At 57.2% G+C, this 25327-nt stretch overlaps 1 protein-coding gene and 1 long non-coding RNA gene across 9 annotated transcripts in view; one reads left to right on the forward strand and one right to left on the reverse strand.

The window, feature by feature from the left end:
• OSGIN1 (oxidative stress induced growth inhibitor 1) overlaps positions 1 to 25156 on the forward strand; it is a 53606-nt gene extending 28450 nt beyond the window's left edge. For 3 of the 8 annotated variants that reach the window (XM_067719531.1, XM_067719538.1, XM_067719534.1), the window contains exons 2-6: positions 18313 to 18417; positions 19528 to 19664; positions 20780 to 20971; positions 21205 to 21296; positions 23841 to 25156. In XM_067719531.1, the coding sequence (XP_067575632.1) occupies positions 18351 to 18417; positions 19528 to 19664; positions 20780 to 20971; positions 21205 to 21296; positions 23841 to 24789 (1437 nt within the window). In that variant the 5' untranslated portion in view covers positions 18313 to 18350 and the 3' untranslated portion in view covers positions 24790 to 25156. Of the gene's footprint in view, positions 1 to 13955; positions 14131 to 14933; positions 15991 to 16470; positions 16592 to 16714; positions 17010 to 17876; positions 17966 to 18312; positions 18418 to 19527; positions 19665 to 20779; positions 20972 to 21204; positions 21297 to 23840 lie in introns of those variants that run through there. The other 5 variants (XM_067719532.1, XM_067719533.1, XM_067719536.1 and 2 more) reach the window with 5 other exon arrangements.
• LOC137215021 (uncharacterized) lies at positions 5788 to 21856 on the reverse strand. The gene is made up of 3 exons (XR_010939129.1): positions 21780 to 21856; positions 16906 to 16987; positions 5788 to 6281 (listed from the first exon to the last, which is right to left on the reverse strand). It is a non-coding gene; the product is annotated as an uncharacterized lncRNA (long non-coding RNA).
• Positions 25157 to 25327: the final 171 nt, after the last annotated feature.

The raw sequence follows: 25327 nt of genomic DNA on the forward strand, positions 1-25327 counted from the left end.
CTAATGAGGTGACCCTGGGTGGCCTCAGGGACGGCTTCAGGAGGGGGCTGGTCACCAGGACCACGATGGGAAGCTTGGAGCTTTCAGCCCCACCGTCATCGTCCAGGGAGGGGAGAGGGGCCGGGGAGTCAGTTAACAATCGATCGTGCCTCCGCGATGAAGCCTCCATAACAATCCCTAAAGTATGGGGTTTGGAGAGCTGCCAGGTCAGTGAATGTGTCCCCATGCCGGGAGGGTGACGCACGCCAGCTCCACAGGGGACAGGAACTCCTGTGCTCAGGATCCTTCCAGACTTCCCGTCTGTCTCTTCATCTGCCTGTTCATGTGTATCCGTTCAAATGTCCTTTGTAATAAATCAACAATAGTAAGTAAACTGTCTTCCCGGGTTCCCTCTAGCAAATTAGTGAAACCAGGGAGGGCGTCGTGGGAACCTCTGATTTGTGGCCAAGGCGGACAGAAGCGTGGGTGGCCTGGGAACCCACGGCTTGTGCCTGGAGTCTAAGTGGGGCAGCAGGGACTGCGCCCCTAACTTGGGTCTGTTCCATCTCTGGTTGGTGGCAGAATTGAATTGTAGGACACCCAGCTGGGGTCTGAGACTCAGTCGCTGAGGGCAGACACCCACACATCTGGGGCCAGAGGTGCTGTGAATATGAGAGTAAAAGAAAGAAGCAGTGAGTGACCCAGAGAGTGAGTCTGGACTGGAGCCTGAGAACTTGCATCTCTGAGTTCGCAGGTGGTTGGTGCTGATGTGGGCTTTACTGTACGAAGCTGAGCATTTCCTGCTCTGGGACCCCACTTGGAGAATTCAGCTCAGAAGTGTGGCCAGGTGGACCAAGGTGATGTGCACGGGCCAGAGCTTACAGTGATTAAACCACCAGCTCGTTGCAAAGAGGGGCTGCAGTGAGGCACAGGAAACAGGGACGGTTGCCCAGGAACCCCATGCGCGTAGGACCAGGGCAGTGGCACAGCTTGAGTCCCTGAATTTCAAAGATAACTTGCTGATAACAGGAAGAAAACTCCTCTCCCGCTTAGAAAGCAGGGACTTGCTGACAAAGCCCCGACCCGGGCTGAGGATGGAAGGGGAAGAGAAATCTTGGAAGAGGGAGGAAATCAATCAGGCAGGGGCTGCCAAGGTCGCCGGCCACCGAGGCAGCAGGATTCAGGGCCAAGGAATGTGCCTCTAAGTCCGGAGTCCGGAGCGAGCAAAGGACGGCAAACGTGAGAAAGAACATTCTGTGTGGTTCCTTTGATGTGAAGTTCAAGAACAGGCACCACTAACCTCAGGGGCCAAAAGTCGGACAGAGAGCTGGGCGTGTTCCATGTCTTGCCCTGAGTGGGGGTCACACGGGGGTGCACACTTTGGGCTTCACTGTGCGGAGTACAGTACTTAAAGTACAGTGTGGGCTTCACTGTACGGAGCTGAGCATTTACTGCACATTTACCGAGGCCTCCTGTGTGCCGGGCATCCTGCTGGGCTCTGAGGACGTAGCTGGGAGGAAGGGGCTGCCCTGACTGTGTGGCATCCCTCCCGCGGTGCAAACCCGGTGTGCTCAGAAGAGCCCCGGCCAAGGTGGCTTCGAGCGGGCAGGTGGAAGTGGGCCGAAGGATGCGGGTCAGGGCCCGGGAGACGTCGGCAGGTCGCCACGATGCTCTGGTTAGATCTGAGAAGACGAGGCGGCCGCCTGCAGGAGGGCGACGGAGGGACGTGTGCTCCCAGCGGAAAAGACAGTCCACGCAGAAGGACAGAAATGACGTGTGTGCAGGGAACTGTGGGCCTTCGATACGGCTGGAATGTGAGGTTCAAGGTGGGACAGAGCCGGAGATATTCGGCTGGGGAGATAAACAGGGCCGGTGGTGGAGGGCCGGGCGATGCCGCCGAGTTGGAACTTCTCCACCCCTGCCCAGCACCCCCCCCACACACCGCACCAAGGCAGGGGCTGGCTGCAAAGCAAGCTTCCCGTGCAGGAAGTTGGCTGGTGTCGGGGGGCGGGGGCCAGCCGGGCGGCGGCCGCAGGGACCCGGCCAAGGTGGTGCGTCCCTCTGGAGAGCCACGTGCAGTGTCTGGTAACCTCACACACTCGCCTTCCCTGTGACCCGGCGTTTCCGCTTCCATGCATTCACCCCAATAAACGAAAGCCAGTGTCCCCGCAAAGGCTCGCTCTGGAACCATCAGAGCAAAAGCTAGAAACAACCAAATGTCCAGGAAACAGACACACAAGCTGTGGAGGATGCAGACGGTGAGGCTCTGCCCAGCGGTTAAGCGCAGGGACCCACGACCCACGCACCGGCGTGAGTGGACCCAGGGCCAGAGATCCAGACATGAGAGAACATTCCGTGCGATGCCGTTGGTGGCAAGATGGAGAGCCGACAACACTAATGTGTGGGGACCGGAGTCAGAGGAGGGGGCATTCCAGGGGGCCGCGCGTGTCCTGCATGGTGGCCTGCGTGGTGGCCACGTGGGCGTGCACATCTGCAAACTTAAGCGTGCACTGCACTGTGTGTAAGTTAGAAGTTACACCCACTGCATAGAACTCACGGGGACAATGCAGGTTACTGCATTGCAGGACAATGCAGGCGAGAGATGGGGAGGCCCTCGGCAATGGACAGACGGGGGGTTGTGCATGGTGGGGAAGTGACAGGACGTCATGCCCCCTTGCTCTGGGGACCCCCTCCTGGGGATCAATGTGTTCAGCCATCCAGTCCCAGGCACCTGAGTGTGCCAGGGGGAAGCCCGCCACGAGCTCCAGGCTGGTGAGCGTTGGGAGGCCTGGTGAGGAGGGCCCATGGAGACCTTGGGTGCGGGGGGCCCGTCCAAGGCCAGAGTCAGGACCAGCCTCCAGTCTCGGGGCCTCTGCGGCGCTTGGTGTCTGGCGGGAGCTCCGAACCTGATCATGGCGTGAATGGATGCGAGAAGGAGCTCAGGGCCACACTGCTGGTAAATTCTTTTGCTGGGAGGCATCTCTTACCCTGAAAACGACTGGCTGGCAGGCCCCCACTCCTGCACCTCTAAATGGGACGAGGGCCGCTTCACAGGCGTTCGGGGCTCAGAAGGGCCCTCGCTGGGTTTAAGCTCTGCTTTCACCATCTTGATCTTCTTTTTTTTTTTTTAACTGAAGTATGGTTGATTTCCAGTGTTGTGCTAGTTTCGGGTGTACAGCAAAGTGATTCTCTCTTTTTCAGATTCCTTTCTGTTATATGTTATTATAAGATATTGAGTATAGTTCCCTGTGCTATACAGTAGGTCCTCACTGTTTATTTTATATATAGTGGTGTGTATCTGTTAATCCCAAACTCCTAATTTATCCCTCCCCCCCTTTCCCCATTGGTAACCGTAAGTTTGTTTTCTATGCCTGTGAATGTTTCTGTTTTGTAAATAAGTTCAGTTGTATCATTTTTTAGATTCCACGTATAAGTGATATCATATGATATTGGTCTTTCTCTGTCTGACTTTCTTCACTAAGTATGATAGTCTCTAGGTCCATCCATGTTGCTGCAAATGGCATTATTTCATTCTCCTTATGGCTGAGTGATATTCCATTGTGTGTATGTGCCACATCTTTATCCATTCATCTGTCAATGGACACTTAGGTTGCTTTCATGTCTTGGCTATTGTAAATAATTCTGCAGTGAGCACAGGGGTGCATGTATATTTTCAAATTAGAGTTTTTGTCCTTTCTGGATATATGCCCGGGAGTGGGATGGCTGGGTCATATGGTAATTCTATTTTTAGTTTTTTAAGGAACCTCCACGCTGTTCTCCATAGTGGCTGTATCAATTTACATTCCCACCAGCAGTGCAGGAGGGTTCCCTATCATCTTGATATTCTTACTAACTGTTGAACAAGGGGCCCTGCGCTCTCCTGCTGGAGCCACTTTTCCCTCCCTCCCCTGGGCCACGCCGCCACCTCAGCTGAGCCAGTGGGACCTCTAAGCTTCTTTGCAAGATCCTCACGGGGTCTGCCTGTGGTCCAGGGGGCCCCAGAGTCAGCGGCCCTGCAAAGATGCACCCGTTGCATTGCTCAAACCGGGAGAATGGCTGGTATTCGCTTTTTTTCTTTTATAAATTTATTTATTTTTGGCTGCATTAGGTCTTCGTTGCCGCGCGCGGGCTTTCTCTCGTTGCGGCGAGCGGGGGCTTCTCATTGCGGTGGCTTCTCTTGTTGCGGAGCACGGGCTCTAGGCACACGGGCTCAGTAGTTGTGGAGCACGGGCCTAGTTGCTCTGCGGCATGTGGGATCTTCCCGGACCAGGGCTCGAACCCGTGTCCCCTGCATCGGCAGGCAGATGCTTAACCACTGCGCCACCAGTGAAGCCCCCAGAGTCCGTGGCCCTGTGAAGATGCACCCGTCGCCTTGCTCAAACCCGGAGAATGGCTGGTATTCTTGACCCCTGGGGTCGGCTCTCACGGGACTACGCTTGTCTCCTCCCAACTCCGCACATCGAGTTGGTAGCTTCAGATCAGCCGTGGTGGGAGTTTTTAGGCCGTAGGAATCGGCAGGTACAGCGATCCTGGCTTTTCCTTTGGAGGGAGTCAGTCAGCGGTTCCACATTTAGCAGGACAGCACCGCTCACTCCCCAAGTATAACCTGTCATCGAGTCGTGCTGACGCTGGCTCCAGGAGGGACCGAGCACCCATCTATTCCCGGCCTAAACCGCCAGCCTCGTGGCCCAGGGCACTGCCATTTCTCGCCAAGTAGCCACCACAGCCTGCCCACTGCTCTGGGGCTTCGCTGGCCGGGCAGGGGCTCCCACTGCAGCCCAGGTAATGTCCACGTTGTTTCTCTGCACGGCCTGTCCTTGGCCAGCCCCTCTGGCTCACCTGCACCCTTCTAACTTCCTTTAGTTCTTCAAACAAAGCAGTCCAGCTGATGATCTGGGGGGCTTCTGCTTGGGAGTGTCTCTGCCCTGCCTTCCCTTGGCCTCCCCCACCAACTCCCTGGGTGACCAGGCCACCTCAGCAGAAGTGCTCGCACTGCCAAGGGGCTCCCCGTCACCCTCACCGCCCTCACCCCCATTCCTCCAAAGCTCCCCCGTACCGTCTTCTCTCGGACGCGGGACACTTGGGCATGAAGCGCTTGTTGGCTCTGGGCTGGTTGGCAAGGCCCGAGCCTCCTGGGTTATAAGCTCTTGGTATATAAGTCCAGCGCACTGTAGGGCTCAGGAAATGCAAGCTCCGGTTATCCCTGCTTCACGTGAACAGCAGAGCGCTGGGTCCAGAGAGGTTGCCCGGAACCAGAGGAAAGTGAGGCAGGGGATCGCGGGCAGAGCAGGGCAGCCGGCGGGAGACAGCATGGGCGCTGGGTGCTGGGGGAACCCTGAGAGCCGGGGCAGGTGGGGCCCCCTCCAGGTGCATTCCTGCCGGGCCTGTCTGCTGGGCCTGAGGCCAGGCAGGTCCGAGGACAGCCAGGAGCCCCTGGAGGTGGCACAGCAGAGGAGGTACAGGGTCTAATTTGCAGTTTATAAGAGACTCTGGAGGTGTCTCTTATGGGGCCTCAGTAAGGAAGGACAGGAGTCTGGAACTCTCTTCCGGCAACCACGAGACCCCGAAGCCCCGCAGCTCTCTTCCCGGGAATTCACAGGTGCTCTCTGCAGAGAAACATGTGAAACGCCCCTGGGGCTGTTCTCCCAGCCCGTCCAGTCCCTGGGGAAAGGTCTAGCTCGCAGGACGCAGGACGAAGGACGGTGAATGAGGTCACTGAGGCCTTGACCTCACCACCGCCCAGGAAGGCAAGGCCTGAAGGGTATGTGAAATCCAATAAGGACAGCAAACAGGGCTTTTTTTAGCAGCATGTGGGGCAAAAGAAAAAAGGAAAGGGATGCCGCTGCTACCCTGGGCCAATGGACAACAGCAGCGGACTTCCCCAGGAGTGCTTATCCGCCCGGACAATGAACTTGGACTAGAAGGAACCACATACCTGCTAGGAGGGCCCGGAAGCTTGGAGGAGGGGCAGGTCAGGGCAGGTCACAGCCCTCGGCAATACCACCTGGGACATGCCCTAAGAGGACTCACAGGACACCGGCAGGCCCCTCCAGGTCAGGAACAAGCAGATGGGCCCCGGGTTTCTGAGGGACGAGGGGGCACGTGCTCACTGTCCAGCCCCAGATCACAGATTGCTTCTGGATTACCAGCCGGAGGGAGAAGGAAGCAGCGGCCCAAGGACCCAGCACGGGTTCTCCAGGAGCAGTCGCGTCAGATGACGGTCATTCCTTTGTCTTGTGGGGCCTGCAGACGGGTCCGGAGGATGGCGTGGACGGCAGTGGTTCTCAGGGTCATGCAGGAGACTGGGGACAATGCAGACAGTGGGGCTCATCCCAGAATTTCTGATCTAGTGAATCTAGGGCGGGGCCTGAGAATCTGCATTTCTAGTAAGTTCCCCGGTGCTGCTGAAGCTGCTGGTCTGGGGACCACGCTTTGAGAACCACTGCGCTAGAGGATCTTTGTGGGGGAGGGGTGGAAATGTGGGCTGGATGATTGGAAAATGACTCTCTGCCCAGAGTGAAAATGTCTGGATGGTGGGAAGCACAGGTGGCGGTATCCACAGTTTGCTGAGAACCCACAACGTGCCAAGCAGCAAGCTACCCTGAGGGACAGGTGTCCCTATTTTATAGACGAGGAGATGGAGGCTCAGAGAAGTGAAGTAACTTGCCCGAGGACACACAGCTAATAAGTTCCAGAGGGGCAACCCAGAGCTTCTGACTCCACAGACAGGACCCTTTTCACTCACCCCTCTGCCAAAGATAGAGCTGTGTCCACTAGTGGGAGGGTCTCTAGTGGCGTACCACAGGGCTCTGTCTTCAAGCCCCTGCAAAGTTGTCATCCAAGATTGAAATATATACAGAAGGCACACCAATCTATATGCACGTGATATAAAGCCAAGGGGGGCCATTCGTGCTCAAAATCTTTTAAGAATCTGTCAGCAGGGCTTCCCTGGTGGCGCAGTGGTTGAGGGTCCGCCTGCCGATGCAGGGGACGCGGGTTCGTGCCCCGGTCCGGGAAGATCCCACATGCCGCGGAGCGGCTGGGCCCGTGAGCCATGGCCGCTGAGCCTGTGCGTCCGGAGCCTGTGCTCCGCAATAGGAGAGGCCACAACAGTGAAAGGCCCACGTACAGAGGAAAAAAAAAAAAAAAAAAGAATCTGTCAGCAAAGTGTGAAAGCAACAAGATTCATTCACTCATTCATTTCGTATTTATTGAGCTGCTACTGTGTCTGTCCCAGGCCCTGCATAAGGCATACATCAGTGAACAAAATGAAACAGAAAATCCTTGTCTCAAATTGCCTTTCCTTATGATTATTACTATTGATTAGACAGAGATAGTGAAACTTTGAATTTTAAAGGTCCATCTACAGGAATTCCCTGGCGGTCCAGTGGTTACGGCTCTGTGCTTCCATTGCAGGGGGCACGGGTTTGATCCCTGGTTGGGGAACTAAGATCCTCTGTACCACGTGGCACAGCCAAAAAAAACAACAAAAAAATCCATCTACAATTCCTTGGCCCTGGCAAAGATTCTAGCTTCCTTCTTTTTTTTGTTTTTCCTTGATTCCTTTCCACTTCCTGCCCTCAGGCCCACATCGTCTGCTTCCCTTGTTTCTATCATAGTGAGTTTCCACATTGCCTCCTGGCTCTGTGGCTGGCATTTCCAAAGGCTGCCGAATGGTCCTCTCCGAGCCCTGGCTCCCGCTGGCTGGACTGTGCTCAGTGGCCAGCACGGAAGTTGCTTAGTTCTTGTTATAAATATCAATGCTTGGTGCGTGTCTCCTTGTCTGTCGTGGCCGGGGTTTGTCTCTGCTTCCAGGTTTTCCCTTAGGATTGGAATTTAGGCTCAGGGGCTGGGTGTGCATAGAGGGAATGAGATGAGAAGCCGTGGGGGTCAACGTCGAGTCCTCCATCAAGTTCAAAAGTCAAAGCTGAGGAAACCAAATCTCGGTAAATGAGCAAGGTGACATCGAGGTCTGTCCCGTTGGTCGAGGCCCCACCAGGGTCACCAGCTGGCCCCTGCCATCCTGGTAGCCTGCCTCTTCCAAGGACGTGTTTCTCTTTTAGACCTCATGGCTATTCCTGCAACAGCATAAAGACTGTGGTTTACAAAAAGATGGGCCGCCAGGATGGAAGGGAGTCCAATGTATTGGGCATCTCCACGGGCCAGGCAGTTCCTCGGCTGTATCTCAGCTCATCCCCCAACAGCTGCAGGGACAGAGGCTACCAGCCCTGCCGCACATGGAAATCACCAGTGGTACTTCCCGTGTCTGGCCGCATCCCAGCCCCATGATGTCAGAATCTCTGGGCCTGGGGCCTGGGTGTTAGTGTATCTTTAAACCCCCTCCACCAAGTGATTCTGACGTGCAGCAGGGATGAGAAGCACTGCTGTGCCATCTGCAGCTCACAGATAAGGAAACGGAAGCTCAGAGAGGTTAAGTCACTTGCCCAAAATCACACAGCTGAAAGTGATGGAGCCAGAATCCTGGTTGGTCTGACTCCAAAGTGGAAGCCTTTTATACCCTGGGCTGGACCCCTGTCCACGCTGACTGTTGGCCAGACACATTCATTCTCCTGCCAAAACTTTCCTCCTGGTTTTTGAGGAAAAGAGGGGGCAATCAGGAAGCAGGGAATGTGGCTGAAGACCCCCAGCCTCAACCCTGCGCAGACACTCCTTCCCGGGGCCCTCCTTGGTTCTCTCCATGTGGGGGCAGGATGTGGGCTTCCCCACCTTTGACACCGTCTCCCCCAGGGGATCTATGGTGACTATCCAGGGCGTGAACCTGCCCTGCGTCCTGGCAGCTCACACCGATGTCCTGGGGCAGCAGGCACAGGCTCTGCCACCAGACAGACCCAACTCTGAATCCCCTCTCCCCACTTCATTGCCCCTGGCCTTGGGCAAGTCCCTCCGGGTTTCTTCATCTGTAAACGAAACTTGTCATTGAAAATATTTGCCCACCTCTGTGGGTCATCGGGGGAATCGATGGGATGCGGTGGATGACAAGGCTCTGCAACCGGCAAGGGCAAATATTAGCTCTCCGGTCATGCGCTGGCCTGGCCTGGCCTAGTCATGCCAGGGCGCTGGGCCCAGCTCTGCCGCCTGCCGTGACACAGGGCTACGTCTCCCATTCTCGGGGCCTCCGTTTCCTCATGGGAGGAATGGGAGGATAACAGCACCGAGCCTTCCTCGCTGGACTGGTTAACAGATCAAATGTATCAATCCCCCAAACACCTTACAGTGTGCACACCTCACAGAGGGGGCGGCCGTGGAGATAGGGGGCCCTCCGGGAGAGTTCAGGGGTCTGTGCCTTTGTGTCTGAGACAGGAAGCAGGCTGTCTTCCTTCCTTAGTTCCTTCGTAGTCAGCCTTTTTCTTGCAGGCACCCAGGCTCTGCAGTTGCAGCGCTGGGTTCAAGCCCCAATTCTGCCACCTACGCTGTGTGACCTCAGGCTCAATATTGGCGGCCTCTCTGAGCCTCAGCTATGTATAAAGAACCTTGTGTCCACGGTGCCCGGTGCCTGGAAGTGCCCAGCAAGTGGCAGAGCCATGGGAGCTGCCCCAAAGGAGAGGGATGAGGAGAGGCCAAGAACAGCCCCTTCGCACCATCCTAGGATTTCTTTTATTTTTTATTTTTGTTCTTATTTATTTATTTATGGCTGTGTTGGGTCATCGTTGCTGCGCGTGGGCTTTGTCTCCTTGCGGTGAGCAGGGGCCACTCTTCATTGCGGTGCGCGGGCTTCTTATTGCAGTGGCTTGTCTTTGCTGTGGAGCATGGGCTGTAGGCGCGCGGGCTTCAGTAGTTGTGGCTCGTGAGCTCTAGAGCGCAGGCTCAGTAGTTGTGGCGCACAGGCTTAGTTGCTCCACAGCATGTGGGATCTTCCCGGACCAGGGCTCAAACCCATGTCCCCTGCATTGGCAGGTAGATTCTTAACCACTGCGCCCCCAGGGAAGTCCCCGTCCTGGGGTTTCTTAGGGAGGGAGGAACGGTGGGCTTGGTGTGAGGGCTGTTTCAGGGTCCCCGGGGAAGCACCCTGAGGCTACCCCTCCCCTCGCTTCCCCTGGTTCCCCAGCTCCCCAGCACCTGCAGGGGAGGTTGGGGGGAGCCTGGGGGGCAGGGGGCTGCACACCAAGCACAGGCTGCTGTGTGGGCTCCTCCCGTGAGCCAGGCCCCTGCCCTCAGCTGCACGGACCAGTGGTTGTTACCACCTTGCCAGCCCCGTGCTGGTGCTACAGGGCACGGAGGGGGAAAGTGAGGCTCAGAAGCGAGGTGCCCAGCTGCTTGCAATGGCCCAGGGTGACCAGCCATCCTGGTTCACCTGGAACTGAGGGGCTCCTGGGACGCAGTGGGGTTTTTGGTGCTAAACCCGGGAATGTCCCAGAACGTCCCCGTTTGCACGAGCCGCTGGTGCAAGCGTCCCGCACAAGCCAAATGAGAGTCGTGTGTGTAACTGTGAGTTTTCCAAAAGCCTCGTTAAACAAAGAGGCGGGTGATGCTAATTTTAATAATCTATGTCACTTAACCCAAGATGTCCAAAATATTTTCACGATTTTCATCTCAGCCTGGAATCCATATAAAAATTATTGAGCCATTTTGCCTTTTCTTTTTTAGTTGCTTTCTGTTTTTGCTATAACCGTTTGAAATCTAGCGTATATTTTACACTTATGGCTAGATTTGCCAGATGAAGTGCAGGCTGCCCAGGTAGCTTTGAATTTCAGATAAACAATGAAAAAAATTTTTTTAGCATAAGTGTATCCCAAATATTACATGGGACATACTCAAAGTTTATTTCTTGTCTATCTGAAATTCCGGAAGTTACCTGGGTGCCCATATTTTTTTTTTTAATTTTTTTTTGCGGTACGCGGGCCTCTCACTGTTGCGGCCTCTCCCGTTGCGGAGCACAGGCTCCAGACGCTCAGGCTCAGCGGCCATGGCTCACGGGCCCAGCCGCTCCGCGGCATGTGGGATCCTCCCAGACTGGGGCACGAACCCGCGTCCCCTGCATCGGCAGGCGGACTCTCAACCACTGCGCCACCAGGGAAGCCCTGGGTGCCCATATTTTTATTTGCTGCATCTGAGCCCTACTTTCAGCACATCAGAATGAGGAAGCTCACACTTCTGGCGCTTAATATTCTAAGTCATGGCCAAGAAGGGGTCGGGGCAGGTCTAAAGGAATCGGGGCACCCAGTGGAGTCCAAGAGAGCCAGTCCCCCAAGAGTGAACCTGCAAAGACCCTTCTTTGCTCTTTCTCTGCGGCTCCTCTAACCTTTGCCCCTTTGTCTGCCTGTGACATTATCAGTCTTTGTCTTAGTCGAGCTTTCTAGAAGCAACTCAACACATTTTATTTCTGATCATCTGCGGTCAGGTAAACAGGCGACAGGGAAGAAAGTCCATGTCCCGCCCACAATTCTCCCATATCAGCAAACTTTCAAAATCCGGAAAAGGGGTCAGGGCCAATGGGGGCAGCGGGGCAGGTTGGGAGGAAAGATCGACCAGACCCAGAGATGGGGGTGCCCGGAGCCCACTTCCTTCCCAGGCTCTCCCTCCGGACCCTGAGCCTCAGCCTCGCCCTGCCCCACCACGCTCCGGGTGGGAGGCTCTGACCCTGGAGTGTGTCTGTCTGCCTCTGTTTACACACCCACCAAAACCACCGGAAGGCTGCAGGCCAGAGCCCTGGGATGGAGAAGTGGAGACAGCAGGCAGGGCTGCTGGGGAAAGTTGCAGCCTGGGCCAGAGGGACAACCAGGGTCAGCTCTGCTCCTCGGCCGTCACGGCTCCTGGTGTGTGCAAACCCCAGCCTAGGTCCTGGTGTGTGTGCGGTGAACACCAGGGTGTCAGGGAGTTTTGCTAACAAAGCCCCACTGGAACAGGGGCCCAGAGAGGTGGGCCACCGGCCCAAGGTCACACAGCACATGTGCAGCAGAGCTAGAAGCCAGCCAGGGAGCTGAGGCCTGGAGCGATGGACTTCCTGCCGCCACCTGCATGTATGTCACACTGTGTCACCTGACACCAAGGGTCCCTGCTGCCGAGGACCCCAGGAGGAAAGGACTATGAGTGCCATTTCTCCTGGGTAAACGGAGGCCCCGAGGGCGCAGTGCCTCACCCAAGCTCACCTGCCCTTAGAGCTGAGCCCAGAAACCAGGTGTCACCCACCCCACCACGCACCGGCCGCAGCCCTGCCTGGACCAGTCACGTGATTTTGGGGCCCGGTCCCCCGGGGTCTCTCTTCTCATCCCAGCTCCTCTCACTGCCCCCCAAACGCTTGTCACCAGCCCCTTCCTGTGGGGCACCCCTCTCTCCCTCTCCTCCCCCCTCAACCTCTCTCTCTCTCCTTTCTCCCCATTCTCTTCCGGTCCCAGCAGCACTCTGCATCTTCAGAGCCATCCTTCACCCGGGCCCTGTCCCCTGTCCCCAAAGGAGCCCAGCGGTCAGACCCGGTCCCCCCCCTCCTGGTGCCCCGCCACCCCTCTGTGCATATTCCACGGCAGGGCCCTTGTACCCTGTGGCCACCGGGGCCAGGACTAGGAGAGAGGTATCACCTCGAGCACAAAATGCAAGGGGCAGCAAAGCACTCCATGATCAAGGCACGTAGTGTGTTCATGCAGTATTTTTTTTTTTTTGGGCCTCTCACTGTTGTGGCCTCTCCCGTTGCGGAGCACAGGCTCCGGACGCGCAGGCTCAGCGGCCATGGCTCACAGGCTCAGCCGCTCCGCGGCACGTGGGATCCTCCCGGACCAGGGCACGAACCCGTGTCCCCTGCATCAGCAGGCGGACTCTCAACCACTGCGCCACCAGGGAAGCCCCATGCAGTATTTTTGAAAATCAAAAGTAACGCCTCAAATCCAGGATGAACAAAATATCAAAGTTTTAAATACAGGCAGCATGGGTATCCTGATTTTTCTTTTTGCATCAGGCTCCAGTACAGCTTGGCATGGCATGGTTACAGATCTTTGTTTGAAATTTTAACATTTTTGTTTATCTTGGATTTTTGGCATTAATTTTTATTTTTTTCAATTGCATCAAAATACTGTTTTCTTGATCACTGAGTGTTTTTGCCATCCCCTTAAATTTGGTACGCAAGGTGAGTGCCTCCTTGCTTAACCCTGGTCCCAGCCCTAGTGGGGCCGCCCACAGGGTGGGGCAGGGCTGGCAGGGAAGTCCCCAGGCCAGTGCGGACGATGGGGGTGACAATCACATCCGTAATGAAATGACATCTAACATGCACTGAAGTCTCTGGGCCAAGCACTGTTCTCGAGCCCTCCTGTCCTTCCTTCTGGATCACCTACGATGTGCTGAGCGCTCAGGATAGAGCAGACCGATACACTTCCCTGCCACTCAGAACCCACATCCCGGTTTGGGCAGAGAGATGATAAAATAATAAAATGCGTGAGAATCGGCAAAATGTGAGGCGCGCCGTGCTACAGGCTAAAGAGAAAAAATAACGAAGAAAAGAAGACATGAACCATGTTTTAGGCACGGTCACCAAGAATGACATCCCTGAAACGCCACGACCACCCAGGAGGGAGAGTTATTACTCAGCCCCATTCTCAGATGAGGAAACTGAAGCAGCCTGCCCAGGAAGTGACAGCTGGGCTCCCAGCCTGCTCCGGCTGGTGCCAGAGGGCTTTTTATTGTGGGGAGGGAGAGGGAGGGGAGGAGCGGGAAGACATCACGTAGAACCAGATGGAATGAGGGCACCAGGACGTCTTTCTCCACTTAAAGGGGCCGCCTTGACTGTACGTTGGGCAGGACTGTCTCCGCCTCCCTAACGGGAAAGGCCAGGTTGGCTCAGCCTGGCCACCACCGGGCCCCACCCCACCAGGGACACCCCCCCCACCCCCGCCCCGGGTAGGGGCCCTTTAAGGCCGTCCCCCCCCCACCCCCGAAGCTGGCAACGTGACCGCCCTCCCTCAAGTGCGCAAATTCATTCATGCAGGGGCCCCTGCTGACTCACGCTTATGAAAGTGATTTCCTGGCCCCGCCCACCGCCCGCCTCCTCCCAGCTCGTGAAATACCCTCGCTTCCCGGCCACTCATAGCCTCTTGGATCCCCACGGGGTAATGGGTGTCCTGCTCCCTCGGCCGGCACCGTGAGCCCTGGTTCTGCTAGTGCCTGACGAGGCCAGGCTCACGAGTGTCCTCGACCCCTGCCCGTCAGGTGAGTGGCCCAGGCGAGGCATGCGGGGGAGGTGGGAGAAGCTAGTCCCGCCCAGGCAGGGGTGGCCACGGGGCCCTGGAGCCACACAGGCTCCCCGGACCAGCATGATCGCTCCCACCCCAGGGTCCTCCCTCGCCCCTCCTGGCCATGCCCATCTCCAGGTGCCTGGCACCCTCAGCTGACAGCTGCCCTGCCCGCTTGGAGTACACCCCAGCCCGTGTGATGCTGCTCTGGGCAGGAAAGAGAGGTGTGGCCAGCCCGGGCAGGCTGCCCGGCGCCCCGAGGCCACTGGGTCACAGAGGCAGGCTGGGCGCTGCCCTCCGGGACCCCGCCTCTCCTGCTTGCAGGGGACAGAGGTCCCAGGCACCTGCCCTCGGCTCCCGCCGCAGGGTCCCGGGGACCTGGCTTCTCCCAGGAGGGTTGGGGTGCCCAGAATGAGGGGCCCCAGAGGGTCTGGGGAGCCTCGGAGCTCTTGGGGTTCCAGATGGGGGAGGCTCCGGGGGCAGGCGGTGCCACGGGGCGCACGCTGGGGTTGAGGCGTCACCCTGGGGACTGGCAGCGCGTCCTCAGCGCCCCCCTCCCCCCCGCCACTTTCTTGGTGGCACTGTTGTCATGCTGTTTTCCTCAGAGGGCACTCACCCCGCCTCTGACAGGTATCAAGGGGCAGGATTTGGGCTCGGGGGCGTGGTCTCCAACAGTCCTGGGAAAGACACCTGCTCCCTCCTGACCCCAGTTTTCCCCTCTGGGCAATGGGGATAAGAAAACCCACGGGGCAGGGGGGGTGGGGGTTGTCATTAAAGTGAAATGAGCAAAAAGCCACCACAGGTACTCAGTAAATGTAGCCATACAGGTGCCCCGAGTCTTAGAGCGGTTTCAAGCTTTGATAACCCTAGAAGTTCCAATGCTGCAAACTCCAAAGAAAGAAAGAAAATAATTGCACCTCGGAAGGTGCAGTTATTCCCAGTTCTTTTAGGCTTCTTTTCTCTTGTGAACTTGAATGAGTTTTCAATGTTAACTTTTTTCGGTGGACATTTGCCATCTCCAACCAGAGGAACTCCAACAAAACGTTCGCATTAAAAACTGACCGTTCCAACTCCACAAAACTAAAAAGCATAGCAGAAATGGGAAGTTAAACTTGCAAATGAAAGTTGGCAGCATGCGTTCTTCCGAGGTTTTGAGAGCTTTGTCTCGGGACTTGGGGCTGTATCGCTGCACAGGAAGTAACCTCTCAGGTCAGCCTCTGGGTGGTGACCTCATGTGTGTGGCATCCAGAAGTTCTGGCAGCGAGCACTGGACTTGGAGTCCAAAAGCTCTGGTGGTAAATGGGGCCCCTTTGCCTCCGAGAAGCGTGAAAAGGGGGCAGTCAGTTCTGATTCCTCATCTGTAAACGGGGGCTTCTGCAAGTACCCTCCTTACTGGCGCTGGGAGGATTCAAAGGGACTGGGATCCTCAGTCCTTTACTGAAGCTTCAGGTAAAGGACTTGGCCCGGGGTGGGCACTCCATGGGCGCGGGGAACAGGTTGGCACCCATTGTGGGGGGCTATGGGGTGTCTAGGTGGTCTGAGCCCTCAGTGAACAAACTAGTTTCATGACCCACTGGCTCTGTGACCAGGGGGGCATGGCCTCACCTCCCTGAGCCTCAGTTTTCCAGTCTGTAAAGTGGGCTCCATGAGGATTAAAGGAGCCGATGCAGAAGGAGCGTCTTGCAAGGACATCACCTGCGTCCCGTTGCTGCTATTCCTGGGGACAGTGAGGACGTGCAGTGCAGGGCCCTGGGGCTGTTTGAAGGAACCAGGAGGAAGAGTTCTGGGAAGCACAGCCCTCCTCCCCAGGGCCACCAGGCACACCCAGCGGCCAGTGGTTAGTGAGAAACTGTGCCCTCCCAGCTGCGAGCATTGGCCACCTGGCCTCCCTCCCCCGACACCAGTGCTGGGACAGAGCAGCAGGGTGGGCAGGGATGGGTACGTGTGCTACACTCAGCCGGGTAGGAGGGGCCTCTGTCACACACTGTCACACTGTCACTCCAGCTCGGGGGGCACAGAGAAGACTCTGGAACAGGCCATCCCGGGCTCAAACCCAGCTCGGCCTGCGCGAGCTGTGGCAAACTCCTCGCAAACCATACGGGGCTGTGAGAAGCTCGCTGGGCCTCAGTTTCCCCCTCTGTAACACGAGAGTGATTGCGAGAGTCCTTATAACAACGCAGTTAAATACGGATTAAGTTAGTTGATGCACGTCAAGTGTTTCGAGCACGCCTGTCACCTGGCTAACTCCATGGAAGTAGGGAAATGTTGGTCATTCTGTATCGTTGGCAGTGGTGTCACCCCAGAATCCTCTTCCCAGGCAGACAGCCTGGGCCCCTGCAGGGAACCAGGCGTGGAGAGAGCCACGTGGTCCCTGATGGGGAACACGGGGCTCACCAAGACGGGATGAGGAGGCTGTCCCAGCCCAGGCCCCAGCTGAGGTGAGGAAGGCCATTCTCAGGGGACCTGAGGGCACTGGGGAGGGAGTCCTTAAATGTCACATCCCCCTGTGTGACACTGGAGACACCCTTCACCCTCTGAGCTTCCCTTTCCTCACCTGCCAGATGGCGGTGACGCCGCCCACCTCTCAGGGTGCCCGAGAGTCCCAGATGCTACGGCTCAGGTGGAAGCTCCTCTCCTCGCAAACTGCAAAGTGCTGTGCGAAGGTCCATTGTTGTTGCTGTGGGAGTGACACCCAGGTCCTCCCACCAGCCTGTCTGGGCGGCTGTCCCTCGTCCCTCTGCTCGGGACCTACCTGCCCAGCAGTGGACACTGGTGTTGCTGTCACTCTGCGCACATCGGAGGTCGTACGCTGGCCTCGCTTGTGTTGCACCAGCCTGTTCAAGATTTTCAAAAATTGTGAATGAGTTGCCCACTTTTCCAAATCAGAGAATTCACATTAAAAACCCAGATTTCAGCCTTTTCTGGAAGAATCCTGAAGGCCAGCGATGCCGGGCCCCCATCCCTGGCTGCTCTGGGTGGTCTGGGCCCTGTGCCCCCCATTCACCCTTTTACTTGCTACCAGCCCCATGTCTCCCTGGGGACAGGCCAAGCAGCGTGCACGGTGCATTCAGGCAAAGCCTCGGCACCATTAGCCCTGAATTTAAAAGTCGGCTGCGTGATACTGAGCAACTTGTGCGACTTCTCCGAGCCCCAGTTTACCCATCTGTAAGTGGGATAATAGCACCGACAGTGCTTTCTGCATAGGGTCAGTATGAGGAGGACATGAGAAAAAACATGTCAAATACCTGGGACATAGAAAGTGCTAAGTGCCTGCCTGCTCCTCACATGCTCGTGTGCATGTTGCCCTGTGGTGGTCAGGACAGCAGGGCTGCTGGACAGTGGGTGATGCCAGGGCCCCCGTTAGCTCGTCTAGGGGAATGTGGAGAAGGTGGGTCTGGACTCTCCTCAGGCACCTGCAGCCCTAAGAACGGTGTTTGGGTCTCTCTGAGTGATTTGGGCTTGTGGCCAGCAGGGGGCGCTGGTGCTCCAGAGACAAGCAGGTTTGCACGCTTTTCTCCCCAAACCAAGGGGCTCAGGCGTCCGTGGTTTCTGCATGTCCACCTGTTCTAGCCCAGCCTCTGGAGGAGACAGTCAGCTCCGGTCTCTTCTCGGTGGCCCGTTTTCTCGAGGCAGTTGCTTCACGTACAGTACCTGTGTCCTCCCCCCCCCCCCCGCCTCCAACAACCCCATGGGGTAGAGACGATTATTATTCCCATTTTACAGATGAGGAAACTGAGACCCAGAGAGGTCGCCAGTTCAGAAGTGCCTCTCCAGGGCCAAGTCCACTGAAGACCCGAGGGCCGGATTGTGGGGTGAGGGCTGTGGCCGTCACAGAAGTGCTGGGCAGGGCTTGCCCACAGTTGGGCAGAGGGGGGCCTCATGGAAGCTGAATAAGCTTCGAGGACAGTTACTGCCCCTGATGAGATGGGGAGTGTGGAGTGAGGCTCAGAGAGAGGAGGTGACCAGGCTGGGGGAGAGAGCCCTGCATAATTGGACCTGTTTAGAGTATAGCAGGTATGAGAGGGGAGTGTCATCCTGATAAGACTCAGGGAGGACCTTGGACTTGATCCTGAGGGCCACAGGAGGTCACCCTGCAGCTGGGAAGTAAGTGCATGACACCCCGGCTCACCGAGGGCCCCCTCCTCCCCTGTGCCCCCAGGTTGCTGCCAGCCCCAAGCCCCCCCCGAGAGCCCAGCCATGAGCAACGGATGGAAGGACCACCTTGGTGCCTGCAGCTCAGAGCCCCTCCCGGTCGTCATCATCGGTGAGTGCCGCCCAGGGTGGGGGAGGGGCTGCCCTGAGCCCCAAGGGTTAGAGGTCAGGAGCGGGCAGGTCCTGGAGCTGTCACTCTGTGCCCAGTGCTGTGCTCAGCAATTTATAAAACATCATCTGAGTAACCGTCCCAAGAACGCTCGAGGCAAGAGCAGGGTGCTCTGCAGGGGTTGCGCAGTAAGGGCGGGGCAGGGGGTCGGGGCACTGGTTCTGTGCCTGTGCCCGTCCTGTACTTGCCCTGTGCCTGCGTGCCTGTGTGACGGGGACGCAGCCGAAGCATGTTGTCCTGCCGTCAGGTCTGAACAAATGGGGGACAGAGGGCCCCTCCCTCCGGGCAAACACCAGGTCGAACCACATGAAATGGCCATTTTTGTAAGTTAAAAACAGTTGCGCATCGGCGATTTCATAGGGTTCGTCTGAACAGCTGTCGACGTGTGAGTTATGACTGAGAACAGCACAACATAAGACAGGGTAAAGACAGAGAAGAATAGGAGTGATGTCATGAGGTTAATTGCCCAAAAAGTGCCTCTGATAAGCAGTGTGGTTCATCCAGACCTGGGGGCAGGTGGCCCCACAGGTGGCTTAGCGCCCACCCTGAGCACCCTTGGCCCCCGAGCTCATCCCCAGAGCACGTAGCCATCTGTGCTGTAATATTTTACACATCCCTCTGACCGACCTGACCCCACTGTCAGTTCTCAGTAATCTCAGGATCTCAGTCATGCCGCTGTGTGACCACAGGCAAGTCAGTTAACCTCTCTGTGCCCCAGCTTCCTCAAGTAGAAAAGGAGGAAAAGTAGCATGTGTCTGGCTCAGTGCACTCGGGGCTATGGAGGGGCCTGGTACAGCAGCCACGGCAGTCAGTTTCTTATTATTTTGTTGTTATTAAAATCGCTTGACACACAGTAAGCACTCAGTAACTGTCAGCGGTTATTTCCACCACTTTATTGTTGTTCAAGTGGTATAGTGCTAATAAATGTTCTATTTTTATTTTTATGCCTGAAGAGCAAATCAATGAACGAGACAGATGGAGACCAAAGCCCTCGGTGGTGGTGGTCTCTTGTGCTCAAAAGCGCTGCCCTCTGACCCCGCCCTCTCTCCCCAGGCAATGGTCCCTCGGGCATCTGCCTGTCCTACCTGCTCTCGGGTTACAACCCCTACGTGAAGCCAGATGCCATCCACCCACACCCCTTGCTGCAGAGGAAGCTCACCGAGGCGCCGGGGGTCTCCATCGTGGACCAGGTGGGCTTGAGCTCCGGGTGGGAGGGACACCCCCATTGCGGGGAAACTCTCCCAGGCACAAATGAAAAGGATGCATTTATGAGACATAAGACCAAACGTGCGAGAGCCCACGAAATCAGCCACAGAAACTGGGAAGAGGAATCACAGCTGTCTTTGAAGACTTACAAATCCCACATCAGCTTGTCTCAGCTCCCCTAGACCAGTGCTTCTAAACCCAGGGATGATTTCCGCCCCCCTGCCCGCCCCGGGGACACTTGGCCACCTGGAGACAGTTTCGGTTGTCACGACCAGAGTGGTGACACCACAGGCGTAGAGGGTCGAGGCCAGGGATGCTGTTATACATCCTACGATGCACAGGACAGGCCCCACCACAAAGAATTATCCAGCCCCAAGGCCAGTTGTGCCACAGCTGAGAACCCCTGCCCTAGATATTGCAGTTCCACCAGCCCCTGCTCAGGAGGGCTCACCAGCCTCCCCTCCACGCCCCTCGCCTTCCAGGAGGCCACTCAGTGTCTGCCCCCCACTTCAGGCAGCATCCATCCTCCTGGGCCCCTCCCAGCGTCAAGCTGGTGGGTGAGGAAGTAAGTTGGCATTGGGTCTAGATAGGCATTTTCCAGACTGCCTTCTACAGCAGGGGTTGCCCCCCGCGGGGGACCCCCCCCATCCAACCTGGGCCACACAGCAGGAGGTGAGCGGCAGGCAAGCGAACAGAAGCTTCATCTGCCTCTCCCCATCGCTCCCCGTCGCTCACATTACCGCCTAAACCATCCCCCTCCGCCCCACCCTTGTCTGTGGAAAAATTCTCTTCCATGAAACCAGTCCCTGGTGCCAAAAATATTGGGGACCACTCTTGTACAGGACAGCCATCCCTCGGTATAATATGCAGAGAAAAATGTCCCTGCTCCAGTAAATCTGAGAGACACTGGGTTTGGCAAAATTAAACGGGTAAGTGACAGCTGCAGGACTTGTCAGAGCCTTTAATTTGCTGATGTGCACTATCTCCTTTTGAGAGGCAGCATTTCCCAAGCTTATCTGACACCCTGATACTAGGGTGGAAAGGCAGGACCAGGTGGCCTTCCTCCAGTGGGCCCTCTGACTTGTGTCCCCCCGCCCAGGACCTGGATTACCTGTCCGAAGGCCTTGAAGGCCGGTGCCAAAGCCCTGTGGCCCTGCTGTTTGATGCCCTCCTGCGCCCAGACACAGACTTTGGGGGCAACGTGGAGTCTGTCCTCACCTGGAAGCACCAGAAGGAGCGAGCCATCCCCCACCTGGTCCTGGGCCGGAACCTGCCAGGGGGCGCCTGGCATGTGAGTGGGGCCCAGAAGGGGTGAGGGGACTTGGGCCAAATCTACGTGAAGTCTGGGGGAGGGGGAGGGGAGGGGGAGGGTCCCTCCTCCTCCCTAACTCGGGTTAGGACGCTTCCATTGCCCACCTTTCTCTATTCACCTCCCCCTCCCCCCGCCTCCCCTCAGCCTGCCCTCCAGCCCTCAGTGGACTGGGGGCCAGCAGAAGCCTGGACTTTGGTCTCCTTTCCTCCCAGTCCATTGAAGGCTCCATGGTGACCCTGAGCCAAGGCGATTGGATGGGGCTCCCGGACCTGCAGGTCAAGGACTGGATGTGCAGGAAGCGAAGGTGAGGCTGCGCTGGAAAGCCCCAGATGGGCAGGGAAGACCTGGGCCCGACCCGACATTGAACTGGGAGCCAAAGGGCTTCGGGGCTCATCTAGCCCGCCCTTCCTCTTACTCCAGCGGGGGAAGCTGAGGTTCGGCTGGGGAAAGGACTTGCCCAGGACCACACGGGGAGTGAAGAGCAGAGCTGCGGTCACCTAGGACTCCCTGTCCAGTGCGCCTGCTGCACGACCTCGACCTGGCCTCCTTGTAGCATCCCAGGCTCTAAGGAGAGGGTGACAGCTGGCCTCTGCCCCCCACGCCCTGCCCCGGAGCCTCCAGCCCAGGCTCCCAGCCCTCTGGCCTCCCACGATTCTGAGCGTGGCCTGGAACAGTCTCTTTTTGTCTAGGTCAGCTAATAGCATGCACTTTTTTAAAAAAATATTTCTGCATTAGAAACATAACCATACTATAGAAAACTGAGAAAAGGAAAACAACTGATGCCTACCTGGCACCGCCGCATCTCGGGGGGTTCTCTTCCCATCCGGTTTCCTGCTCCATAAAGACCACACTGCACACTTCTCTCCACCCCAGAGAGACAGCAGAATCACTGAATAGATAAATTCTAGCCCCCGCTCGCCCTCGTACGTTTCCGCCGCCCTCGGGGCTGTGACAGGGGGCCTGTTGTCCCCACCAAGGAGGCGGTCGGCCTCTCTGGCAGCTCCGTTTCCACCCCTCTGGGGCTCACTGTCCCTTGGACACAAAGACTTTTTGTCCCTGAAAATTTGATAGGAAGACATCCAGGCTGGTGTAGCGATGTGTTAACAGACAGATGGGAACGTAAATTTAACTTGTGGACATGCCCTTTTCTATCGGACTCTTAAAATGTAACATTATGTCATGAGGATTTCACATGGCCATTACACAGTGTTTGCAACCATCCTTTCACATGGCCACTTACACTCCCAAGAGACGGTGAGCATCTTCACTGAGTACTTCCTCCATACCCAGCCTTGTGCTTAGATGTTGGAGCCAAAAGCCACAACAGATGCACTCCCGTCCTCATGGTGCTGCCACGGTTCCTAAACCACTTCCCGGTCATGGAGCTTTTATTCTTTCCAGTGTGCCACTATCATAAAGAACCCCGGATGCAACATCTTCTCAGGACAGTCCCTCGAAACAATTTTTACTAAAATAGAGGAGGGGAAATGCCCAGCCCACAGGCATGGATTCCAGACTTGCAGTTTCGGGAGCAGACTAGCAGTTGGGTTGGTTGGAGCAGCCTTAGGGGATGTGCTCTGAGCTCACTCTGCAGTCAGGAGTTGTATTGAAGTCCTGCCCGTCAAAGAGGATTCCCTTCCAGTGAGTTAATCCGTAACAAAGTGTCCACAGGTCAGGAAAAGTAACTCACCTAAGGTCACCCCGGTAGCTACAGGGAGGAGCTGAGATGATGTCAAAGTCTGTGCGTCGGGCTTCCCTGGTGGCGCAGTGGTTGAGAGAGTCCGCCTGCCGATGCAGGGGACGCGGGTTCGTGCCCCGGTCCGGGAAGATCCCACGTGCCGCGGAGCGGCTGGGCCCGTGAGCCATGGCCGCTGAGCCTGCGCGTCCGGAGCCTGTGCTCCGCGACGGGAGAGGCCACGGCAGTGAGAGGCCCGCGTACCGCAAAAAAAAAAAATGCGCGTCACCCACTGGCAATGCTGGCCCTAGTCATGGCCCCAGAAAGGATTGCAATAATAGCAATAGAAATAACAACAACAACAGTAGTAGTAATATCATAATAATAATAGTCTCTGCTGCTACTGTGTGGGCTAAGAACTATGCTAAGTGCTTTACATGGGTTACGCTTTAACCAACTTATTTACTGAAATACAGGGACATACAGAGAACTACACAGTTCACATGCCTACAGGCGGGTGAAATTTCTCAAAGTGGATACACCTGCGCTTCAGCCGCCCAGACTCAACAAACAGATTCCCCCCATCCCCAGCAGCCCCCTCAGACCCCTCCCGGTCACCACCCACTTCCTAAGAGGTAGCCACTCGCTTGACCTCTAACTCTGTAGATTAGGTTTGTCTGTTTCTGAACTTTATAAAAACGGAATCCTACCACATTTATGTAAAATATTATTTAGTCATTTGAGGAAATAGTAGTGGCCGACCTCCTGTCACTTACTACCTGTCATGTTCTATTCTAAATTCTTCATTCGTATTATCTAAGCCTCTCAGCAATGGCAGGGAACGGGTGCTGTCACTACGGTCATCCTCATTTTGCAAAGGAGGAGCCCAGGCAGAGGGTTCCAGGCCCCGAGCTCACTGGTGGCAGAGCCAGGATTTGAACCCAGGCTGTCTGGCACCGGAGGCCACACTCTGAACCCCACCCTAATGAGGCACCCTTATCAGCTCCATTGTACAGAAGAGGAGACTGAGGCTCCGAGAGGTTAAACCACTTAACCAAGTCCTACACGTCTGGGTGGTGCAGCCACCGTCCAGCTCCAGGGCCTGGCTCCAGCCTGTCCACCTCCCCCGCAGTCCGCTCTGTGACACTCACCTTCCCTCGTCCTTCCCCGCAGAGGTCTTCGCAACAGCCGGGCCACGGCCGGGGACATCGCGCACTACTATAGGGACTACGTGATCAAGAAGGGCCTGAGCCATAATTTTGTGTCTGGCGCCGTGGTCACGGCCGTGGAGTGGGGGACGCCCGAGCCCAGCAGCCCCGGCGCCCGGGACCCCAGCCCCCTCTTCCAGGTGAACGGCTTCGTGACCACCGCGGACCAGAGCCAGCAGCCCTTCTCCCTATGCGCCCGCAACGTGGTCTTGGCCACTGGCACGTCTGACAGCCCAGCCCGGCTGGGCATCCCCGGGGAGGCCCTGCCCTTCGTGCATCGTGATCTGTCGGCCCTGGAGGCAGCCACGCGGGCAGGCACCGTGTCCCCGTCCTCGGACCCCGTCCTCATCATCGGGGCGGGACTGTCGGCGGCCGACGCGGTCCTCTACGCCCGCCACTACAACATCCCTGTGATCCACGCCTTCCGCCGGTCCGTGGACGACCCCGGCCTGGTGTTCAACCAGCTGCCCAAGATGCTGTACCCGGAGTACCACAAGGTGCACCAGATGATGCGGGAGCAGTCCATCCTGTCGCCCAGCCCCTACGAGGGCTACCGAAGCCTCCCCGAGCACCAGCTGCTGCTCCTCAGGGAGGACCGCCAGGCCGTGTTCCGGGACCCCCGGGGCCTCCAGAAGGTCTTCGGCATCGCCCTGGTGCTGGCCCTCATTGGCTCCCACCCTGATCTGTCCTTCCTCCCGGGCGCAGGCGCTGACCTCGCCACGGACCCCAACCAGCCACTGAGCGCCAAGAGGAACCCCATTGACGTGGACCCCTTCACTTACCAGAGCGTCCACCGGGAGGGCCTGTACGCCGTGGGGCCACTGGCCGGGGACAACTTCGTGAGGTTTGTGCAGGGCGGGGCCCTGGCTGTGGCCAGCTCCCTGCTGAGGAAGGAGGCCAGGAAGCCGCCCTAGCACCTGGCCTGGCATCCTTGCACCCAGGCCCTAAAGAGGAGGGGAGAGCACCACGGCCCTGCTGGACGCAGAGCCCATCCCAAGATGCCCCAGTGATGGAAGGGGGCCTCTCCTGGCAGGAGACAGGAGCGGCCACGAGCCCATGCAACGGCCCTCTCAGATGAAGAGTGAGAAACCCAGGCTGCCAGGACTCAGACCAGGGTGGAAAGAGTGACCACAGGACAGGGGAGGCCCAGAGCTGTAACTGGGGGTGAGAGCTGCCGGTGTGAGCTGGGGTCACCGGGGCCAGCTGAGCACCGAGCCAGGAGGACCCCAGGCCCTGCTTTTCCCAGAACCGGGTCCCAAATAAAACCAGCGCCTGCCTGCACTCCTATGTCTGAGGACTCTGTGCTTGGGGAGGGGGCCAGGTGCCCAGGACCTGCTCTGGGAGCTGGGGAGTGGGGGCGGGGGGAGAAGCACAGGGCCTGGTGGGAGAACGTCCTTGGGCTGGGGGGTTGGGAGTCCATGGACGGTGCCCCAGGAGGAAGGGCAGCTGAGT

The sequence above is a fragment of the Pseudorca crassidens genome, chromosome 20 (assembly GCF_039906515.1).
Source record: "Pseudorca crassidens isolate mPseCra1 chromosome 20, mPseCra1.hap1, whole genome shotgun sequence".
NCBI lineage: Eukaryota > Metazoa > Chordata > Mammalia > Artiodactyla > Delphinidae > Pseudorca > Pseudorca crassidens.